The sequence below is a fragment of the Saccopteryx bilineata genome, chromosome 5 (assembly GCF_036850765.1).
Source record: "Saccopteryx bilineata isolate mSacBil1 chromosome 5, mSacBil1_pri_phased_curated, whole genome shotgun sequence".
Taxonomy (NCBI): domain Eukaryota; kingdom Metazoa; phylum Chordata; class Mammalia; order Chiroptera; family Emballonuridae; genus Saccopteryx; species Saccopteryx bilineata.
This window is the reverse complement of record NC_089494.1, coordinates 125,764,102-125,782,389: the sequence shown is the minus strand read 5'-3', so window position 1 is coordinate 125,782,389 and position 18,288 is coordinate 125,764,102. Positions and strand designations below refer to the sequence as shown.

The following is an 18,288-nucleotide window of genomic DNA, read 5'->3' as shown; positions in this document are numbered from 1 at the left end:
ATGTCCCAGGTTCAATTCCTCGTCAGGGATTGGTCACTTAAGAAGTGACCATCTGCTTCTCTTCCCCTCCCTCTCCTCCTTCTCCTTCGCAGCCAATGGCTCATGGGAGCACAACCCCAGATGCTGAGGATAGCTCAGTTGGGCAAGTGTGAGAGACTCAGACTCTAAAAATAGCATCGTCCCAAAATGGGGTTTCCAGGTAGATCCTGGTCAGAACACATTTGGGAGCCTGCCTCACTATTCAGGGAGGGAGGGAGGGAGGGAGGAAACCTCCTGCTCCAAACTTCATCCAATGAGATATTCTACTTTCCGTTCTCCATAATTTGCTCATTTTGTTTTACATAAACTTTATTCTTGCAATCACTACACTAATTTTTCAAAAAATCTACTATAGACTAAACACTAACTAAGCACTAAGTCTATAAATAAGCAAACTTTCTTTCAAAGAAAGATTTTATTCTGTGGACCACTAATCTCCAAAAAAGAGTGGGTAAGATTCTTCGATCTGCTGGGGTGTGGAGGAAAAATAATCTTGGAACTTCTATTTGTCTTCTGTATCAGACTTTTCAATTTACTTTTTGTATGTTTTATTATGTACATAAAATAACTCATACAACTGCAAATGCATATAACGTAAATAAATACGCCAATACTGGGATATGTGGTTAACTTATTTTACCAAGAGGCTTATTTAAAAAGCTAAAAGAGCCTGCCCAGACAGTGGCGCAGTGGATAGAGCGTCGGACTGGGATGTGGAGGACCCAGGTTCGAGACCCTAAGGTCGCCAGCTTGAGCATGGGCTCATCTGGTTTGAGCAAAGCTCACCAGCTTGAGTCCAAGGTCACTGGCTTGAGCAAGGGGTTACTCAGTCTGCTGTAGCCCTCAGTCAAGGCACATATGAGAAAGCAATCAATGAACAACTAAGGTGCCGCAACAAAAAATTGAGGCTTCTCATTTCTCACCCTTCTTGTCTGTCTGTCTGTCTCTCCCTAACTATCCCTCTCTCTGACTCTGTAAACAAACAAAAAATTTTTAAAAAATTAAAAAGCTAAAAGAACACTAATTTTAAAAATGTCAATCACTGAGGGTAATATGATTATTTACATAAAAGTCCCTTACATTATGAAAGACTCTGCTGAAAATTTGGAGAACACAGACAACCAGAAAAGAAAAAAAAGACATTACTCACTATTCAAAGTCAGTCACTACTAACATATTAATATACTAGACAATTCATTTCTTTATGCATTTTAACATAACTGAAAGTTTATTTATTATGTATAAGATTTTATAGCTTTCTTTTTTTTCCCCCTCTAATAGCAGCTTCTCTATGATATGAAAGCTTTTTGGTAAATACCAGTTTCAATGGTTCGATATTGTTTTCTTAATCCATTTCTGGGCTTTTAGATTATTTTCCACTTTTTTCCTATTACAATTCATAATATGAATAAAGCTTTGGGGGTATATAGGATTGTTAGGACAGATTCTCAGGGGTGTCCAATATAGAAATGGCTCTTGGGAATTTTTTTATTTTATTTTATTTTTTTGTGACAGGGAGGGACAGATAGGGACACAAAGACAGGATGGGAGAGCGTGAGAAGCATCAATTCTTTGTTGTAGCTCCTTAATTGTTCATTGATTGCTTTCTCATATATGCCTTGACCAGGGGGCTACAGCAGAGCAAGTGAACCCTTGCTCAAGCCAGTGACCTTGGGCTCAAGCCAGCAACCATGGGGTCATGTCTATGATCCCATGCTCAAGCCAGTGACCCCATCTCAAGCCGCATGAGCATGAACTCAAGCTTGTGATCTTGGAGTTTCAAACTAGGGGGTCCTCTGCATCCCAGTCTGACGCTCTAACCACAGTGCCACCGCCTGGTCAGGCTTAGGATCTTAAAACATTGCCAAAGTCCTTCTCCAAATTTCAATCACAATATACATGAATTTCTCATTTATGTTGGTTTTACTACTTTCAGTCAAAATAGTAAATCTGTTGTTTTAACTAGAATGGTAGAATTATTTTTTAATACTATATGTGTTTCATACAGTTTTGCTAACCAGGTTTATTTCTCAGGTGACATTCTTAGCAGAGGACAAATAAAATCAGATTGTGACAATATGGTGCAGCTACATAAAAGCTATCTTCACAATTCAAGTTATAGAAAACGAAAGCAGTGGCAGTGGCCATGAAAGGAAACCCTAGAGGAGTGTTTCAGAAGATGGTATCAATACAATTTGGTGACCACTAGCTACTAAAAGTCACGGGAACAAAAACAGTGGTATTTTTCTTAGTGATCAGATAAAATATATTACAAATTTATAGGGAGAAAATAGAAGCTGATACAAGGAAGAGAAGGGTAAAGACATTTTTTAGAAAAAATGAATGAGTTTATGAACATATTTAGTAAGTACATGAGAACTTACTTAAACATCAGGAGAGGGGTTCTGGCAAGAGATATGTATTGGAGGTTGCTGGGAAATAGATGTTAACTGAACCCCTGGTAAAATGTATCCATCAAAAAGAAGAGTGAAGGAAGAAAGTCTGGGTAACATCAATATACAAACTCAGCTGGACAAAAGAGCAAAGGATATTGAGAATGGTAGCAAGAACTAGGAGCAAGTGGTGGTAGAGAAGGATTATTATCATTATGATATCTATGTTGGGCATTGTGTGTTCAACTTTATATGCATTATCTCATTTACTCCGTAAGAACAATCTTATTTTAAAAGATACAATTATTATCCCTATTTAATAGGCAAGAAAACCCTGAGGTTTAAAACACTTAAGTAACTCGGCCAAAGTTTAATACTATCATGTGGGAGAGCCAGATCGAGTTTCCTAAAAAAACAGAAGAGTCCAGCAATTTTAGAATCTACAGAGACATCCACTAACATAAGGTGGTTACAAAGACAGTGGTGGTCTCTGCCAGAGTGCTATGATGGTAGAACAAAGGATAAATGTCAGCAGTAGAAGAGACAAATACTCTTACACTCTAAAAAATTCGAACAAGAAGGAAATGAAAGAGAATAGTGGGGGACAGGACTGAGAGAAGTATTTTTGTTGCTAGTATTGTATTTTCATTTAGGATGTGAGTATTAAGCACATTTTAGCCTAATAAAAGGTCACTCCTAATAAAAGGTCACTGGCAAAGTGTGCAGATTTGGGGGTGGGGAAGGACAGATCCTGGAAAAAGCAGAGGTGATTGATGACCTCAAGTGCCCATTCTTTTCTTCTCTGAGAGCAGTGGTTACAGAAGTATATTCCTAGAATTGATATTCTTCTAGTTGCAATCAGTAACAAAAAATGACAATTCCCTCAAATCCCATCCCAAGTTTCAAAGGTGGGAGGAGAAGTACTGTATATACATGAATAAAATTTTCTTAATTCTAAGTTTCTTACCAAAAGCACTAATTATGTTCAATGCAGCAACTTGTGTTTTGTTAATTTTGGATTTGGTTTAGGGCATATGCATATAACTCAATATAATACAGTCATATTTATTGTCTGCTAGCAAGTTTCTTGTTTGTATGATGAGATTAAATAAATCAACAAGAATTATCATGACTCCTGATGCACCTGCCCTTGAACTAGCAGCATTTATCAAAGTGCGTTCTTTGAGTACCTACATTCTTAACCCACTACATATTTAACCCCTCCAGAAGGTTTACAATGCACATTACCCTATTAAAGCTTTCAGACTTCTTATATTAAAACAAAAATAAAATCATTTAACACTTTTGTTCTCAGTGTTTCCAAACTTCTTTAAACATAGAAACCTGCCCTTACTTAATACTATAAAAATCTGAAATATAGTTCAGCAAAATCTGGCCCAGAAAAAAACCACACATCTTACATTAAATAGATTAATACCTATGGCAAGAAGCCTTTGGAGATGGTTCCACCCATCACTGATACTTTCTCCTTCCTTTGAACTCAAGGCACTCACTCTCAAGCATATCATTTGGCAATTAAACATGCAATTCCTTCTAATATCAAATATATTTAGGGTTTAAAATTTAATTTCTCTCTAGCTTTTCTTTTTTTAAGAAAAAAAATTCCATTGATTCAAGGAGAGAAGGTGAGGGTGGAAGAGAGATAGAAAGAAAAAGAGAGAAGCATCAACTCGTTTCACTTAGTTGTTCTCTTTAGTTAGCATTAACGGTATGTACTTACTGACTTTTTCTCATACAAGCCCTGACTGAAGGAGCTAACCCTGTGACCTATGGTGCACGGGGTTGATGCTTTATGCACTGAGCCACCGGACCAGGGCCCTCTCTTGCTTTTGTAAGGGTTTATGCCTTATCTCACCAACTACATAATGAGATTCCTAACCTCGGGAATTGTTTCCTAGGTGCTTGGTAATGCTGATTTGTGTTAAGCAAGTGCAATAAAGTGCATATGGAGCTCAGGAAACGTTTATTTGCATTCCTAGCAACTCGTTGTAAAGCTAAATTTTATAAGCACAATCTTCCATCGTCTAACAACATAAACACTTGAATTTCATATATTTTCAAAGTCTACCAATGTTCACTTTCAGTCACCTCTAAGGTATAATTTTGCTCCTTTCAAGACTATTTTTGAAACTTGAACGGCTCCACAAGATGACTGAGTAAGGTGGGTTTTGAAGAATAACTAATAGGCAGTCTAGTAAGACTCCAGGGACCAGAAAGGGAAGGAAGTTGTCTGGTAACAGGTCCCTAGTACTTACCAAGGTTCTCTTTAAAGAATTCACTACTATCCAAGGAAAGATTCTTAAGGCAAGCATTAATAAAATCATGGGCTACAACATTCACTGAGATCGCAACATTTGTGGAAACTTATTTGCCCCAAACATTCTGGACCCCCGACACCAGCATCCAACAAGGCACTGTGTCCTGACTTGTCATGAGCAATCCTATGTTGCTTCTGGGAACACCAATGAGGCTTGCTGGCTCTCCTGACCTTGGAGAATCGCTTTTACTTTACAAAAGCAAAAAGTACAATACCTACGATGGGGAAACAAGATAGCAGCAACAGCTCACCTCCAAATTGGTATATCACTTACCATTTCAAGCTTTGAGTAAATTTACATTTAAAAATTTAGAAGGCCTATATTCTGATGTGTTAGACCAATACCAAATTTCAAAAATATGCTTAACCAATAATCATATTCTTAAACTAAAGAGTTCTCATTCAACTTTTAGGTATATACATATTACAAAATAAATGCTTAAATACATACATGAAATCTGAAATCCCCCCTCAGCATGGAACAAAGATCCTCTGCTACATCAGACATGCAGGGATGCAATGTAGCAACCAATCTTGCATAAAATGGTAGCAAATCCAACCTGCAAAAGTTATATGTGATATGTGTAAAAGGAAGGACACTAATTCATTTAAAAATTTAAACTTCCTCAGACATAGTCACAAATTAAATAAAAAATAATAATCATACAGACATGCCTATTTATTGCCATAATTAAGTACACAGAAATTTAATTTGCCTTGTGAATATTAATAATCTGGTATTTCCCATTCAGTGCCTTATCACATATTTGAAATTTTACTTGGTATTCAATTTTGATAAAACATAAAATATCAAGTGAAAAAAACACTAAGTTTTGACATAGGCTAAAATTTTAATCATGTAATTATTGAGTAAACAAAGTTAACTTAAATAGTGCAAAACAGAATCCTTTTAAACCATTTTCTTTACTTATCCATGGATAAGTTATTTGGAAACCTTGATGTCTAAAGTAAAAAGGTAACCAATAACAAAAAAGGTATCTAAGGGTCAAAATCCTACCTTCCACAAACCCACATACTAACTTATGTATCTTACTGTAGAACCCACTTAGATCCTCAGGCAGGGCCTATTTATTTACTCTTACTTTAGACAATGAATGGCAAATATGTGGTTGCTCATACTGCCATCCCCTTTTCATTATCAGAGCACTTTCTCATCAAAATTGGATACAGCTCCAGAATCTTGCTTAACACAGCACTCCAGGTGGCCACTACCAATCAGAATCAACACATTAGCTAAAATTTATTTTTCATTCTTGCTGTAGACATTATTTTATAAAATTTGTCCAATTATTTCAACACACTCAACAGATCAGACACTGAGGATGAGAAGCAGTGAGAAACTAATAAAAACAAAACAGCACTGACAGTAGCAAGTAATGGGAGCTGACAGTGGGGAAGGAAGCTAAAAACCATAAAAGTTCAAAAAATGAGCTAAAAAAAAACAGGCTAAAACCATTTAGAACAATAAAAAATAATCCTACAAGTCTTAATTATCCCTGAATCTATATCACTATAGAATAATATATGAAAATGGTTTAACCATCAAAGTCTGCATACCATGAAAAGCTTGGAATTAGATCTGGAAAACTCCCAGCATGAACAGATTAAGCCTTAGCTGGAAGAAGGGTCATAGTGAAGAAAGAAACAGTGCAAACAAAATTTGACAGGTGAGGTCAAGAGGAGGTAAGTGCTCAAAATCATGCCTAAGAGGCTCAAAAAGTTTGTACTTCTTTTTGACCATTATAATTTCTTTTAAAAATTACCATTTATTTGTTACTAATGTGCGAGGCCCTGGCCTAGGCATCTAACATACATTATTTAACATGCTGATCCTATGAGGTGGACACTATATTTCAGGAATAAGGAAACGGGTGTAGAGAGAAGTAAACAACACGGTGGCTTTGTAGCAGGTAACTCAATAGTTTGTTAAATCTCATCATCGCCTTCTTTAAAGAAACAGTAAGAAGTACAATTAATTATGTAACCATTTGAATCAAAACATTTAATGGTAAATTTAATTTTTTTAAATTTTTTTTATTTACTCGTTTTAGAGAGGGGGAGAGAGAGAGGAGAGAGAGAAAGAGAGAGAGAGAGAGAGAGAGAGAAGGGTTGGGGGTGGAACAGGGAGCATCAACTCCCACATGTGCCTTGACCTGGCAAGCCCAGGGTTTTGAACCGGTGACCTCAGCATCCCAGGTCGGCGTGTGATCCACTGCGCCACCACAGGTCAGGCAATTTTTAAATGTTTTTTAAATTATTTTTAAAGTTTTATCAATTGAAGGTTACACTTCTGTCACTCAGAAAATGTGCACGTTGGTCACATTACTCCGTGATATTACAAAAATAAGATATCATTGTAAGATACTCTCATAAATATGTAATAATTTTCTGAATGTCTGCTAGTGCAAAAAAAGCCTAGGGCAAATAAACATTTAATGTTCTTGTATAACAGAGGGATTCATATTAATACTAAATTTACTTTCTAAATTTTCAAACTTCAGTTAGAATATATTTTAATATATTTGTTAGAATATTAGGTTTTAGGTTTCCCTTTTTCAGTTCATAATCAATTTCCAGACAAAAATATATAGGACTTTAAACCTATGCTTAGGTTCACCGCTTCCAACTGCCACACCTACAGATCAAAAAAATGAAGATATGAGTTAAGGTCGCCCTGGCTGGATGGCTCAGTGGTAAAGTGTTGGCCCAGCGTGTGGAAGTCCTGGGTTCAATTCCCGGTCAGGGTACATGGGAGAAGCACCCATCTGCTTCTCCATCCTCTCCGCTCCTCCTTCCTCTCAGTCTCTCTCTTCCTCTCCTGGGGCAAGGCTCCATTGGAGCAAAGTTGGCCCAGTCACTGAGGATGGCTCCATGGCCTCTGCCTCAGGCACTAGAATGGCTCCAACCACAACGAAGCAACACCCCAGATGGGCAGAGCATCGCCCCCTGGTTGGCATGCCGGGTGGATCCCAGTCGGGTGCATGAGGGAGTCTGTCTGACTGCCTCCCCACTTCTAACTTCAGAAAAATACACACAAAAAAAATTAAGGTCATCGAATAACAAAGAGCAATGCACTAGGAGTTAGGAGACTTGGGTTCTAACTATCTCAACTATACTGCTCACAAAAATTAGGGGATATTTCAAAATGAATATGAAGCGATAAAATATCCCTAATTTCTATAAGCAGTATATATAGTTTGTAGCAGGTAACTCAATAGTTTGTTAAATCTCATCATCGCCTTCTTTAAAGAAACAGTAAGAAGTACAATTAATTATGTAACCATTTGAATCAAAACATTCTTCTGTGACCTCTTAAACTGATCTGACTTCATGTACTATTGTTGCCTGCTCATTGCTCTGTCTCACCAGCCCCTCACTAATTCTCAACACAGCAGGCAAGCTTTCACTCACCTCAGAGCCTCCACACTGGCTGTTCTCAGTTAGCTGGAATACAGCTGTACTTCTCCAACTATCCATTCACACTGCTTACTCCCCTCAAGAAACAAGTCTTGCCCTGGCCGGTTTGCTCAGTGGTAGAGCGTCGGCCTGGCGTGCTAGAGTCCCAGGTTCGATTTCCGGCCAGGGCACACAGGAGAAGCGCCCATCTGCTTCTCCACCCCTCCCCCTCTCCTTCCTCTCTGTCTCTCTCTTGCCCTCCCGCAGCCAAGGCTCCACTGAAGCAAAGTTGGCCTGAGTGCTGAGGATGGCTCTATGGCCTCTGCCTCAGGCACTAGAATGGCCCTGGTTGCAACAGAGCAATGCCCCAGATGGGCAGAGCATCGCCCCCTGGTGGGCATGCCAGGTGGATCCCGGTCGGGTGCATGAGGGAGTCTGTCTGACTGACTCCCCGTTTCCAACTTCAGAAAAATACAAATACACCCCCTCATTGAGACCCACTATGAATGCACCATTGAAATTACAAATCTATACAACCATACTACTCCCAAACCCCAGTACTCTGCACTGTTTTTTAAAAATAGAATTTGCCCTGGCCAGATAACTCAGTTGGTTAGAGCATCATGCTGAAGAGCAGAGGTTGCTGGTTCAATCCCTGGTCAAGGCACATGCAGGAACAGATCAACATTCCTGCTGTCTCTCTGTCTCTCTCCCTCCCTCCCTACCTTCCTCTCTCACTAAAACTAATGACAAATAAATAAATGAGATAAAAACATAATTCATCACCTTCTAATGTTATATAATTAACTTACTTGTGATGTTTTTGCTATCATTTGTCACCCTTCCCTACTAGAATGTAAGCCCTATGAAAGACAGTTTACCAGCTCTCAAAGCAGTGCTTAGATCATAACAGGTGCTCAATAAACACTTGTTAAATAATAAATGTCTCTAGTATCTCAAAATTAAGTATATTGCTGACTTTTAGTCTATTTTCACCATATTATAAAAGTACTTAAAAAATTTTATAAGAATATAGTTTTATATTTATCAAACAAAAGCTCATTTATCAAGTATCTTCTATTCAATTAGTAAAATAATGATGTAGTTTACCCTACTGATGTTTTATATAAGTTTCCTATATAAAGTATCTTTTCATTCATAAGGTCAAGCCTCTTTGACCATGTTAGATGTTTATTTTTAATATACTAAATGTAATTTGTTAGTGGTATACTTAGAATTTTTCTGTCAACATTTAAAAGTAAGATTGGTCGTGCTGGCCAGATAGTAGAGTTGGTTAGAGCAATCGTACAGAAGAAGAGGCTGCCGGTCGATCCCCAGTCAGGGCATATACAGGAAAAAATTGATGTTCCTATCTCTTTCTCTCCCTTCATCCATTGCTAAAACCAATAAAAATTATTTTAAAAAAAAGGAGATTGGTCGGTACTTTTAATTAACTTCCTTGCTCTTTTTTTGTTACAGACTTCTGCCTATTTTTTCATACTGTAAAATGGCAGGCTTTCTTTTTTATGCTCTGGAATGAACAATACAGCAGAAAAACTACTTGTTCCATAAAAGACTAAAAGAACCCAATAGTTGTCTTATCTATTCAAGACAAAATTAACATAATTTTTAACATTCTCCCATGATGACTCATCTATTTTGTCTTAATCATAAAAATGTGTAATTTTTTTCCCCAATTATCTGTTTCACTGAGATTTTCAAGTAGTTTTTAAATATCTCTACCATATCAATATGGCTTACTCCTTAAACTTTTTAATGTTCTTTTTCTTCATATTTTCTTCTTTTTTTTTTTTTAAGGGAGAAGGAAGGAGGCAGTGAGACAGACTCCCGCATGTGCCCTGACTGGGATCCAGAGGACAAGCTCCTAACAGGCAATGCTCTGCTCTTTGGGGCTGCTGCTCCGTTGCTCAGCAATCGAGCTTAGCACCTGAGGCAAGGCCATGGAGCCATCCTCAGCACCCAGGCCAACCTGCTCTGTTTGAGCCATGGCTGCAGGACGAGAAGGGGGGGAGAGGGTGGGGTGGAGAAGCAGATGGTTGCTTCTCATGTGTGCCTTGACCAGGAATCAAACCTGAGACTTCCATATACTGAGCCAACACTCTATTGCTGAGTGAACCAGGCAGGGCCATTTTGTATTTTCTAAATGCTTCTCTAGCAAAATTTTTTGAAGAACCAACTCTTGAGGTTTTAGAATTAATTTTAATATTGGTTTTCTTTTTTCTTTATTTTTTATATGAGAGGAGAGGAGATAAAGAGACAGAATCCACATATAGCCTAATCAGGATCCATCCAGCAATCCCTGTCTGGGTCTTATGCTTGAATCAACCAAGCTATCCTCAGCACCTGAGATTGATGCATGGACCAACTGAGTCACTGGTTGCGAGAGGGGAAGAGATAGAGAGAAGGAGAACAGGGAGGAGAAGAGAAGCAGATGGTCATTTCTTACGTGTGTCCTGACCGGGTATCGAACCCAGAATGTCGGCACACCAGGCTGATGCTCTATTCACTAAGCTAACTTGCCAGGGCTGTGGTTGTCTTTTTTAATAAAACTTGAGATTACAACTTAGGATCAAAGTATTTTGCCTGACCAGGCAGTGGTGCAGTGGATAAAGCATCAACATGGGATGCTGAGGACTCAGGTTCAAAAAACCCTAAGGTTGCTGGCTTATACACAGGCTCACCAGCTTGAGTGAGGGGTCACAGACTTGAGTGTGGGATACCGACATGACCCCATGGTCGCTGGCTTGAGGAAGCAATCATTGGCTCAGCTGAAGCCCCCAGTCAAGGCACATGAGAAAGCAATCAATGAATAACTAAAGTGCTGCAACAACAAGTTTATACTCTCATCTTTCCCTTCTAGTCCCAATCTCTATCTCCTCTCCTCTCTCTCTCTCTCTCTCTCTCTCTCTCTCTCTCCCTATCTCCCTTAAAAAAAAATTACACTAGGCGCTGGTCAATTAGCTCAGTGGATAGAGCATCAGCCTGGCATACATACATCCCGGGTTCGATCCCTAACCATCTATTTCTCTTCCCCTCCCTCTCTTCTCTCTTCCCCTTTCGCAGCCAGTGGTTCAGCTGGTTCGGGCGCTGGTCTCTCAGGTGCTGAGGATGATAGCTCAGTTGATTCATGGGCCCCAGACAGGGGTTGCTGGGTAGATCCCAGTCGGGGCACATGTGGAAGTCTGTCTATCTCCCCTCCTCTCACTTTAAAAAAAAAAATTTTTTTTTTAAACCAGGTCCTTTCCTCCTTTTCCTGGGCAAGACACTTACACTTTGCTTCATTTTTTTATTTTTCCAATTAGCCGAATCTACTTCAAAGTTTTTTCCCAGCCCCAAAAGAAAAGTAGCTATAGCTATTTATTTTAAAGAAAACAGTCTGTGCTAACCACTCAGGTTCGCAACAGTGCACTAACAACACAGGTAAAGTGTTTTCAGCTTCAGTGGGATTTAAAAAATAGTGTAAGGACTGACTCCCTGGAAGAGTCCCAACTCTTTTAAGCCTTTACAGGTAGTTAGTAATACTGGTTTTTGTTTCTTTTGGAATAGGCCACATGGAAATTAGATATTTCATTCTCTCAGAATCCTCTACCTCTATTAAACTCAACACATCCATCTCTAACAAGTTCCCAATTCTTCTTTTTCCATTATATTTTTACTATTAAATAGTTAAAATTAAATGTCACCCTGTCCTATTTAAATCTTCATGTTCTATAACCATTTATTACTTCACAAAATAAAATCCCTTACTTTGTAAATAATGTAATATACCTTTCAATGTTAGTCCTGCACAAATGTGCTTTTGTCCCTTCTACCTTCCTACAAATTCAAGTCTGAAAGGAAACAAGTGCTAAATTCTTTATCAATCACATTCAAGTTATTTAAACATAAAATAGAACATTTAAATCAACATAAAGAGTAAATTTCTGTGTTAAAATGTAAGCCAGATATAATTTTATTTAATTTGACTTTTCTGAAAGTCAATTAAAAAATAAACTTACATCCTTCCCATCCTTCCTTTGAAAACTGAATTTAATTTTGATTTTAGTGAGAGGAAGAGGGAGAGACAGGAACATCACTGTTCCCGTATGTGCCTATCTGGGGATTGAACTGGCAACCTCTCCACTTCCAGACAATGCTTTAACCAACTGAGCTATCCTGCCAAGGCTGAAAACTAAATTTTATAATCTTCTAGGAGAGTGATAATTATTTTACTAAGAGTTAGTGAGTGAACTATTTAAAAGAATGTTTTTCTTTACAAAATAATAAAACCTTGCTTCTACTTTCAAGGTCTCCTCAATCACACAATTAAGTATTCGCCTTACAGTTAATGATCAGCAAGTTAGTAAACATCCAGTCACTAAATATAAGTAATAACAAGAATGCAGAAACAAACACACATTTGTTGCCGACGGAAAAAAGAAATTTATCTTAAAAGTTTTTATCACATAATCAATCAGTTTTCTCTAAGAAACGTTCAGCTTTTTTTTTCCTCTTTAAAATCTAAAGTCAGTTAGTGTCATCCCAAACACCAAGGTTACAGGTTTGATCCCCCGTCAGGGCACACACAGAAAGCAACCAATGAACACACAACAAATGAATGTTTCTGTCTCTGTCTCCCCCCCCCTCCCTTCCTCTCTCTGTTTCTCTAAAATCAATAAATACGTTAAAATAAATAAATTCTAAAGAATTTATTGAAAATTACTAAGGCCTGACCAGGTGGTGGCGCAGGGATAGAGCGTCAGACTGGGATAGGGAAGACCCAGGTTCGAGACCCTGAGGTTGCCAGCTTGAGCACGGGCTCATCTGGTTTGAGCAAAAGCTCACCAGCTTGGACCCAAGGTCGCTGGCCCCAGCAAGGGGCTCCAGCAAGGGGTTACTCAGTCTGCTAAAGGCCCACGGTCAAGGAACATATGAGAAAGCAATCAATGAACAACTAAGGTGTCGCAACGAAAAACTGGTGATTGATGCTTCTCATCTTTCTCCGTTTCTGTCTGTCTGTCCCTATCTATCCCTCTCTCTGACTTCTGACTCTCTCTGTCTCTCTTAAAAAAGGAAATTACTAAGTTTATGTGTTCAAAATGCCTAGGAAAAAATGTGAGAAAATACACTGCCAATAAATTAAATATAAAAAAATTTCTTCATAGGAAACACAAAGAAGATGATGATTCAAAAAAGATGAAATATAATAAAAAAGAATGGGGTCATTTACTCTGAAATTGACATCCAAATGCTAGGAGTCTTTTCTCACAATATTGATGAACCCAATGCAACAGTGCCATCAAGTGGTATAACATACTAATAAGTTTCCAACAAACTCATTTTTTGGTATTTTGGAATTTATCAAGAGGGAAGGGAATAAGTTCAATTAAAAAGTCTCCCACAAAAACTCCAGCAAACTCTCCTAAAAGCTGGATCAGGAAAAGCTGTTCAAGAATCAATTGAAACACTCCACCTCTGGAAAGTATTGTTTATATCACTCTGAAGAAAGCCTGAACATCCATCTGATAAAATTTGGTTAAAGCTATATGGCTTCAAAGTCACTAAACTAACACCAGGTTTGTCTATATTTAAAACAAGGAACTAACATACTTTCCAATTCTGACTTACTTCAAGACTTCTGAGGTGTTAGAAGTGTTTTAATCTTGATACATATGTATACTTACGATGTGAAATTTCAATTATATGTATATATAAATGCATAAATAAACTATAAAATGATATGTAAATATCCACTTATAGAAAATTCTAGATTTAATTTCTGTGGAGTCCTTCAAGTTAACAGGCTAAGAAATATAATGCAAGCCTTTTGAGATTATTTTAACCACTATTTCTTTAACAAAGGAAGAAAATGAGTGAAAGTTAAAATCTTTAAAAATTATAAAGATGGACTAAATCAAATTATAAAACTGGACTGTAAATGATATCAAGAAATTAAAAGATAACTCATAACATGGGAGAAAATATTTGTGCATTATATTGGATAAGGAATGTATACAAAGTATAAAGAACTCATAATAATAAAAAGACAACACAACAAAAAAAGGGGGGTGCAAAGGATTTAAACAGACATTTCCCCAGTAAAGACATACAAATGGCCAATGAGCACATGGAAAGATGCTCAAACACATTAGCCATTAAGGAAATGCAAATCAAAACCATAATGAGATACCACTTCATATCACCTAAGATGGCAATAAGCAAAAAGAGGCAATAAGCAGTGGTGAGGATATGGAGAAAATGGAATCCTCAATCACAGCTGTTGGGAATGTAAAATGGTGCAACCACTGTGAAAAAGTTTGGCAGTTTTAAAAATGTTAAGCAGAATTACCCTAAGACACAGTAATTCCACTCCTAGGTATATACCCAAAAGAACTGAAAATATAAAATGTACACAAAAACTTGTACACAAATAGTCACAGCATTATTCACAATAGCTTAAAGGTAGAAACAGCCCAAATGTCTATAAACTGATAAATTAATGGGCAAACAAAATGTGGTATATATCTATATAATAAAACATTATTCAGCCTTAAAAACCAAGAACATTCTAATCAAGGTTCCAACATGAATGAATCTAGAGAACACTAAATGAAAGAAGCCCAGCACAAAAGGCTGCATACATGATTTCATTTACACACTACATCCAGAATAGGAAAATCCAGAGACTAAAAGTAGACTAGTGGTTTATTTTCATGGGGATGGGGCGGGGGGGGGGGGTAGGGGGCAAGGAGAGACAGATTCGATAGACAAACAGGGAGAGAGATGAGAAGCATTAACTTGTAGTTGTGGCACTTCAGTTGTTCAGACTGCTTCTCATACATGCCTTGACCAGGGGACTCAAGCCAAGCCAGTGACCCCTTGCTCAAGCCAGCAATGATGGGATCATGTTGATGATCCCACACTCAAGCCGGTGACCTTGGGGTTTCAGATCTGGGACCTCAGCATCCCAGGTGAACACTCTATCCACTGTGCTACCAACAGTCAGGCTAGATTAGTGGTTTCTTAGGGCAGAGGAGAGGGTGGGAGAAGAGAAAAGGATTGACTTCTAACAGATGAGGTTTCTTTTAGGGAGACAAAAATATTTTACAATTTGATTGTAGTAACGATTGCATATATTTAGGACACTTAATTGTATACTTTAAATGGGTAAACTGTGTGGTATGTGAATTATATCTCAATAAAGACTTTTTTCACAAAAGAACTATAAAAACACTTCTGAGTTATCTAGTTTAGTGTTCCTAAACCAAATTATACACACTAGGTAAGACAGCTAAATTCTCTACTACAGACTATTTATATTCATACATGTATAAGATTTTTGGTTCCTCATAGTCCTAGGCACTCAAATAACTACTAAATAATTCATTCTTGTTTTGTTAGCACATTTTTTGGTCAACTCAAGCTGAATGAGCTGGATGTATGAAGGAGGAAATCCTGACCACAGAAAACACTCAATCGGACTAGGACTCATGTCATTTGAGGAGGGTGAAAGAGAGAAAATGTCACACAAAAAGGGAGGCACACCTTACTAAAAAGTCCTTCCTACAGGGAATAGATGGGCATGGGAGAATAATGAAGTTAAGTGAGAAGAGCTAAAAGAAGGTGTTAAGTTTTTCCTTGCCCCTTTCTCCCAACATGTCACAATTTGCCCCAAGTCCAAGGGTTCACAGAGTAATCTGCTACTACCCCTAATACCACCTAACTAGCTATCCAGAAGAAGATTCTAGCCTGCTCACTCTAGCCCCAACCCTTCTTTTTCCCTTCTTAACTCTCCCTTTGAAGGCTATTCATCTTCTCTTATATTCAAAGAATAGAGAAAGGTCTGTGAGTACATGGGGGTGTGGAAAACAGGAATGAGAGAATGAGAAGAGACTTAGTAGTCAAGAATGAGAAGAGACTTAGTAGCACTTGACTATCTTTCTACTCCAGCCTCCCTAGAGAGCAAGTTCCAATCGTCAGGGTCAAGCCAAATCTTGCAGGCAAGGTAGAAAGATATCTGAGGGTTAGGGACAAAAGATGATCTTCAAAATTAAAGGCTTTTTCTGACCAATAAAAATATATGATCAACCAGGAAACATCAACCTACTCCAAGACTCTCCCTAATATGCCATTTCACAGATGTGTAAAGAGAGGTCTTGGCCTACCTAAACACTGAAATCTTTACAAAACAGAGACTTGTTATAATTTGGCTGATTCGAAATGTATATAAAATATAGAAATGCCAGTAAAGAGTAACAGTCGCCCTGGCCGGTTGGCTCAGCGGTAGAGCATCGGCCTAGTGTGCGGAGGACCCGGGTTCGATTCCCGGCCAGGGCACACAGGAGAAGCGCCCATTTGCTTCTCCACCCCTCCGCCGCGCTTTCCTCTCTGTCTCTCTCTTCCCCTCCCGCAGCCAAGGCTCCATTGGAGCAAAGATGGCCCGGGCACTGGGGATGGCTCCTTGGCCTCTGCCTCAGGCGCTAGAGTGGCTCTGGTCGCAACATGGCGACGCCCAGGATGGGCAGAGCATCGCCCCCTGGTGGGTAGAGCGTCGCCCCTGGTGGGCGTGCTGGGTGGATCCCGGTCGGGCGCATGCGGGAGTCTGTCTGACTGTCTCTCCCTGTTTCCAGCTTCAGAAAAATTAAAAAAAAAAAAAAAGAGTAACAGTCAATGTTACTTATAAATTCCATCCTTAAACGGACTGTTCTTCACCAACTAAACCAGGGGTCCCCAAACTTTTTACACAGGGGGCCAGTTCACTGTCCCTCAGACCGCTGGAGGACTGCCACATACAGTGCTCCTCTCACTGACCACCAATGAAAGAGGTGCCTCTTCCGGAAGTGTGGCTGGGGGCCAGATAAATGACCTCAGGGGGCCGCATGTGGCCCGCGGGCAGTAGTTTGGGGACGCCTGCTAAACCATAATGAATATTTCTTTTACTGTTTTCAGTATGGTAACTTCCCTACTAGAGAAATACAATTAGTAACTAAAAACAACTCCCTGTATTTCTGAAGCAAAGGCAATAGTGCTAACTCAATGCTCCCTAAGAGTAGAAATGAGGTGTCACTTCTTGTCTAAGGTCCTTAAGAATAAGCTGAGTTCACAAACTGTCCTGCCATGCGATGGGAACCCCAAAAGCTATGACAGTCCTATAAAATGTTCGTAAATTCATTCAGAGGAATTAAAAAATATATAGTCCATAACCCCAAATGTTGCAGGTTTGACTAAAACTGCCAAATCAGTCCATTTTGGAGCATCAGGTAAGTGATTGCAAAAGCACCAACTGAAAAGTGAATAAAACCTTACCAAAGTTCACCAAAAAATGCTGCCATGAAATACAAGAAAGTTCTGGCCAAACATTTTGCTATGATTTTTAAAATATGAAATAAACCTTTAAAGAAGAAATGAGGAAGGAAGCACAGGGAGAACAGACTTTGCAAAATGCTGAGTAACAGAGAATAGAAAAAAAGACATTGAAAAAGTGATTAGTGAGAATATGATAGCTAGAAAATAAGCAAATGATAGTCAACATAAGCATAACTGGAATACTTAAAAAGAAAACAAGTATTTAAAGATATTAAAGATGGGCCCTGGCCAGTTGGCTCAGCGGTAGAGCATCAGCCCAGCGTGTGGAAGTCCCGGGTTCGAACCCCAACCAGGGCACAGAGGAGAAGCATCCATCTGCTTCTCTACCCTTCCACCCTCTCCTTTCTCTCTGTCTCTCTCTTCCCCTCCCACAGCCACAGCTCCACTGGAGCAAAGATGGCCCAGGTGCTGAGGATGGCTCCGTGGCCTCTTCCCCAGGTGCTAGAATGGCTCCAGTTGCAGGAAAGCAATGCCCCAGAGGGGCCAAGCATCGCCGCCTGGTGGGTATGCCAGGTGGATCCTGGTCAGGTGCATGAGGGAGTCTGTCTGTCTCTCCCCCCACCCCCTGCTTCTCACTTCGGAAAAATACAAATAATAATAATAATAATAATTCTAATAATATTAAAGATGAAAACCAGAATAACTTCCTTGAAGAATTCAATATGAAAACTGAAAGGGTATGGAGAATGACCAAAATGATCAACACCAAGGCGTATGTATACTAGAAAAGTCTCT

General features: G+C 38.9%; 1 protein-coding gene across 4 annotated transcripts in view; it reads right to left on the bottom strand.

Annotated features, from left to right (window-relative positions):
- UPF2 (UPF2 regulator of nonsense mediated mRNA decay) overlaps positions 1–18,288 on the bottom strand; it is a 141,311-nt gene that overhangs the window by 63,324 nt on the left and 59,699 nt on the right. For all 4 annotated transcript variants that reach the window (XM_066279355.1, XM_066279354.1, XM_066279351.1 and 1 more), the window contains exon 9: positions 5,222–5,330. In XM_066279355.1, the coding sequence (XP_066135452.1) occupies positions 5,222–5,330 (109 nt within the window). The remainder of the gene's footprint in view (positions 1–5,221; positions 5,331–18,288) is intronic.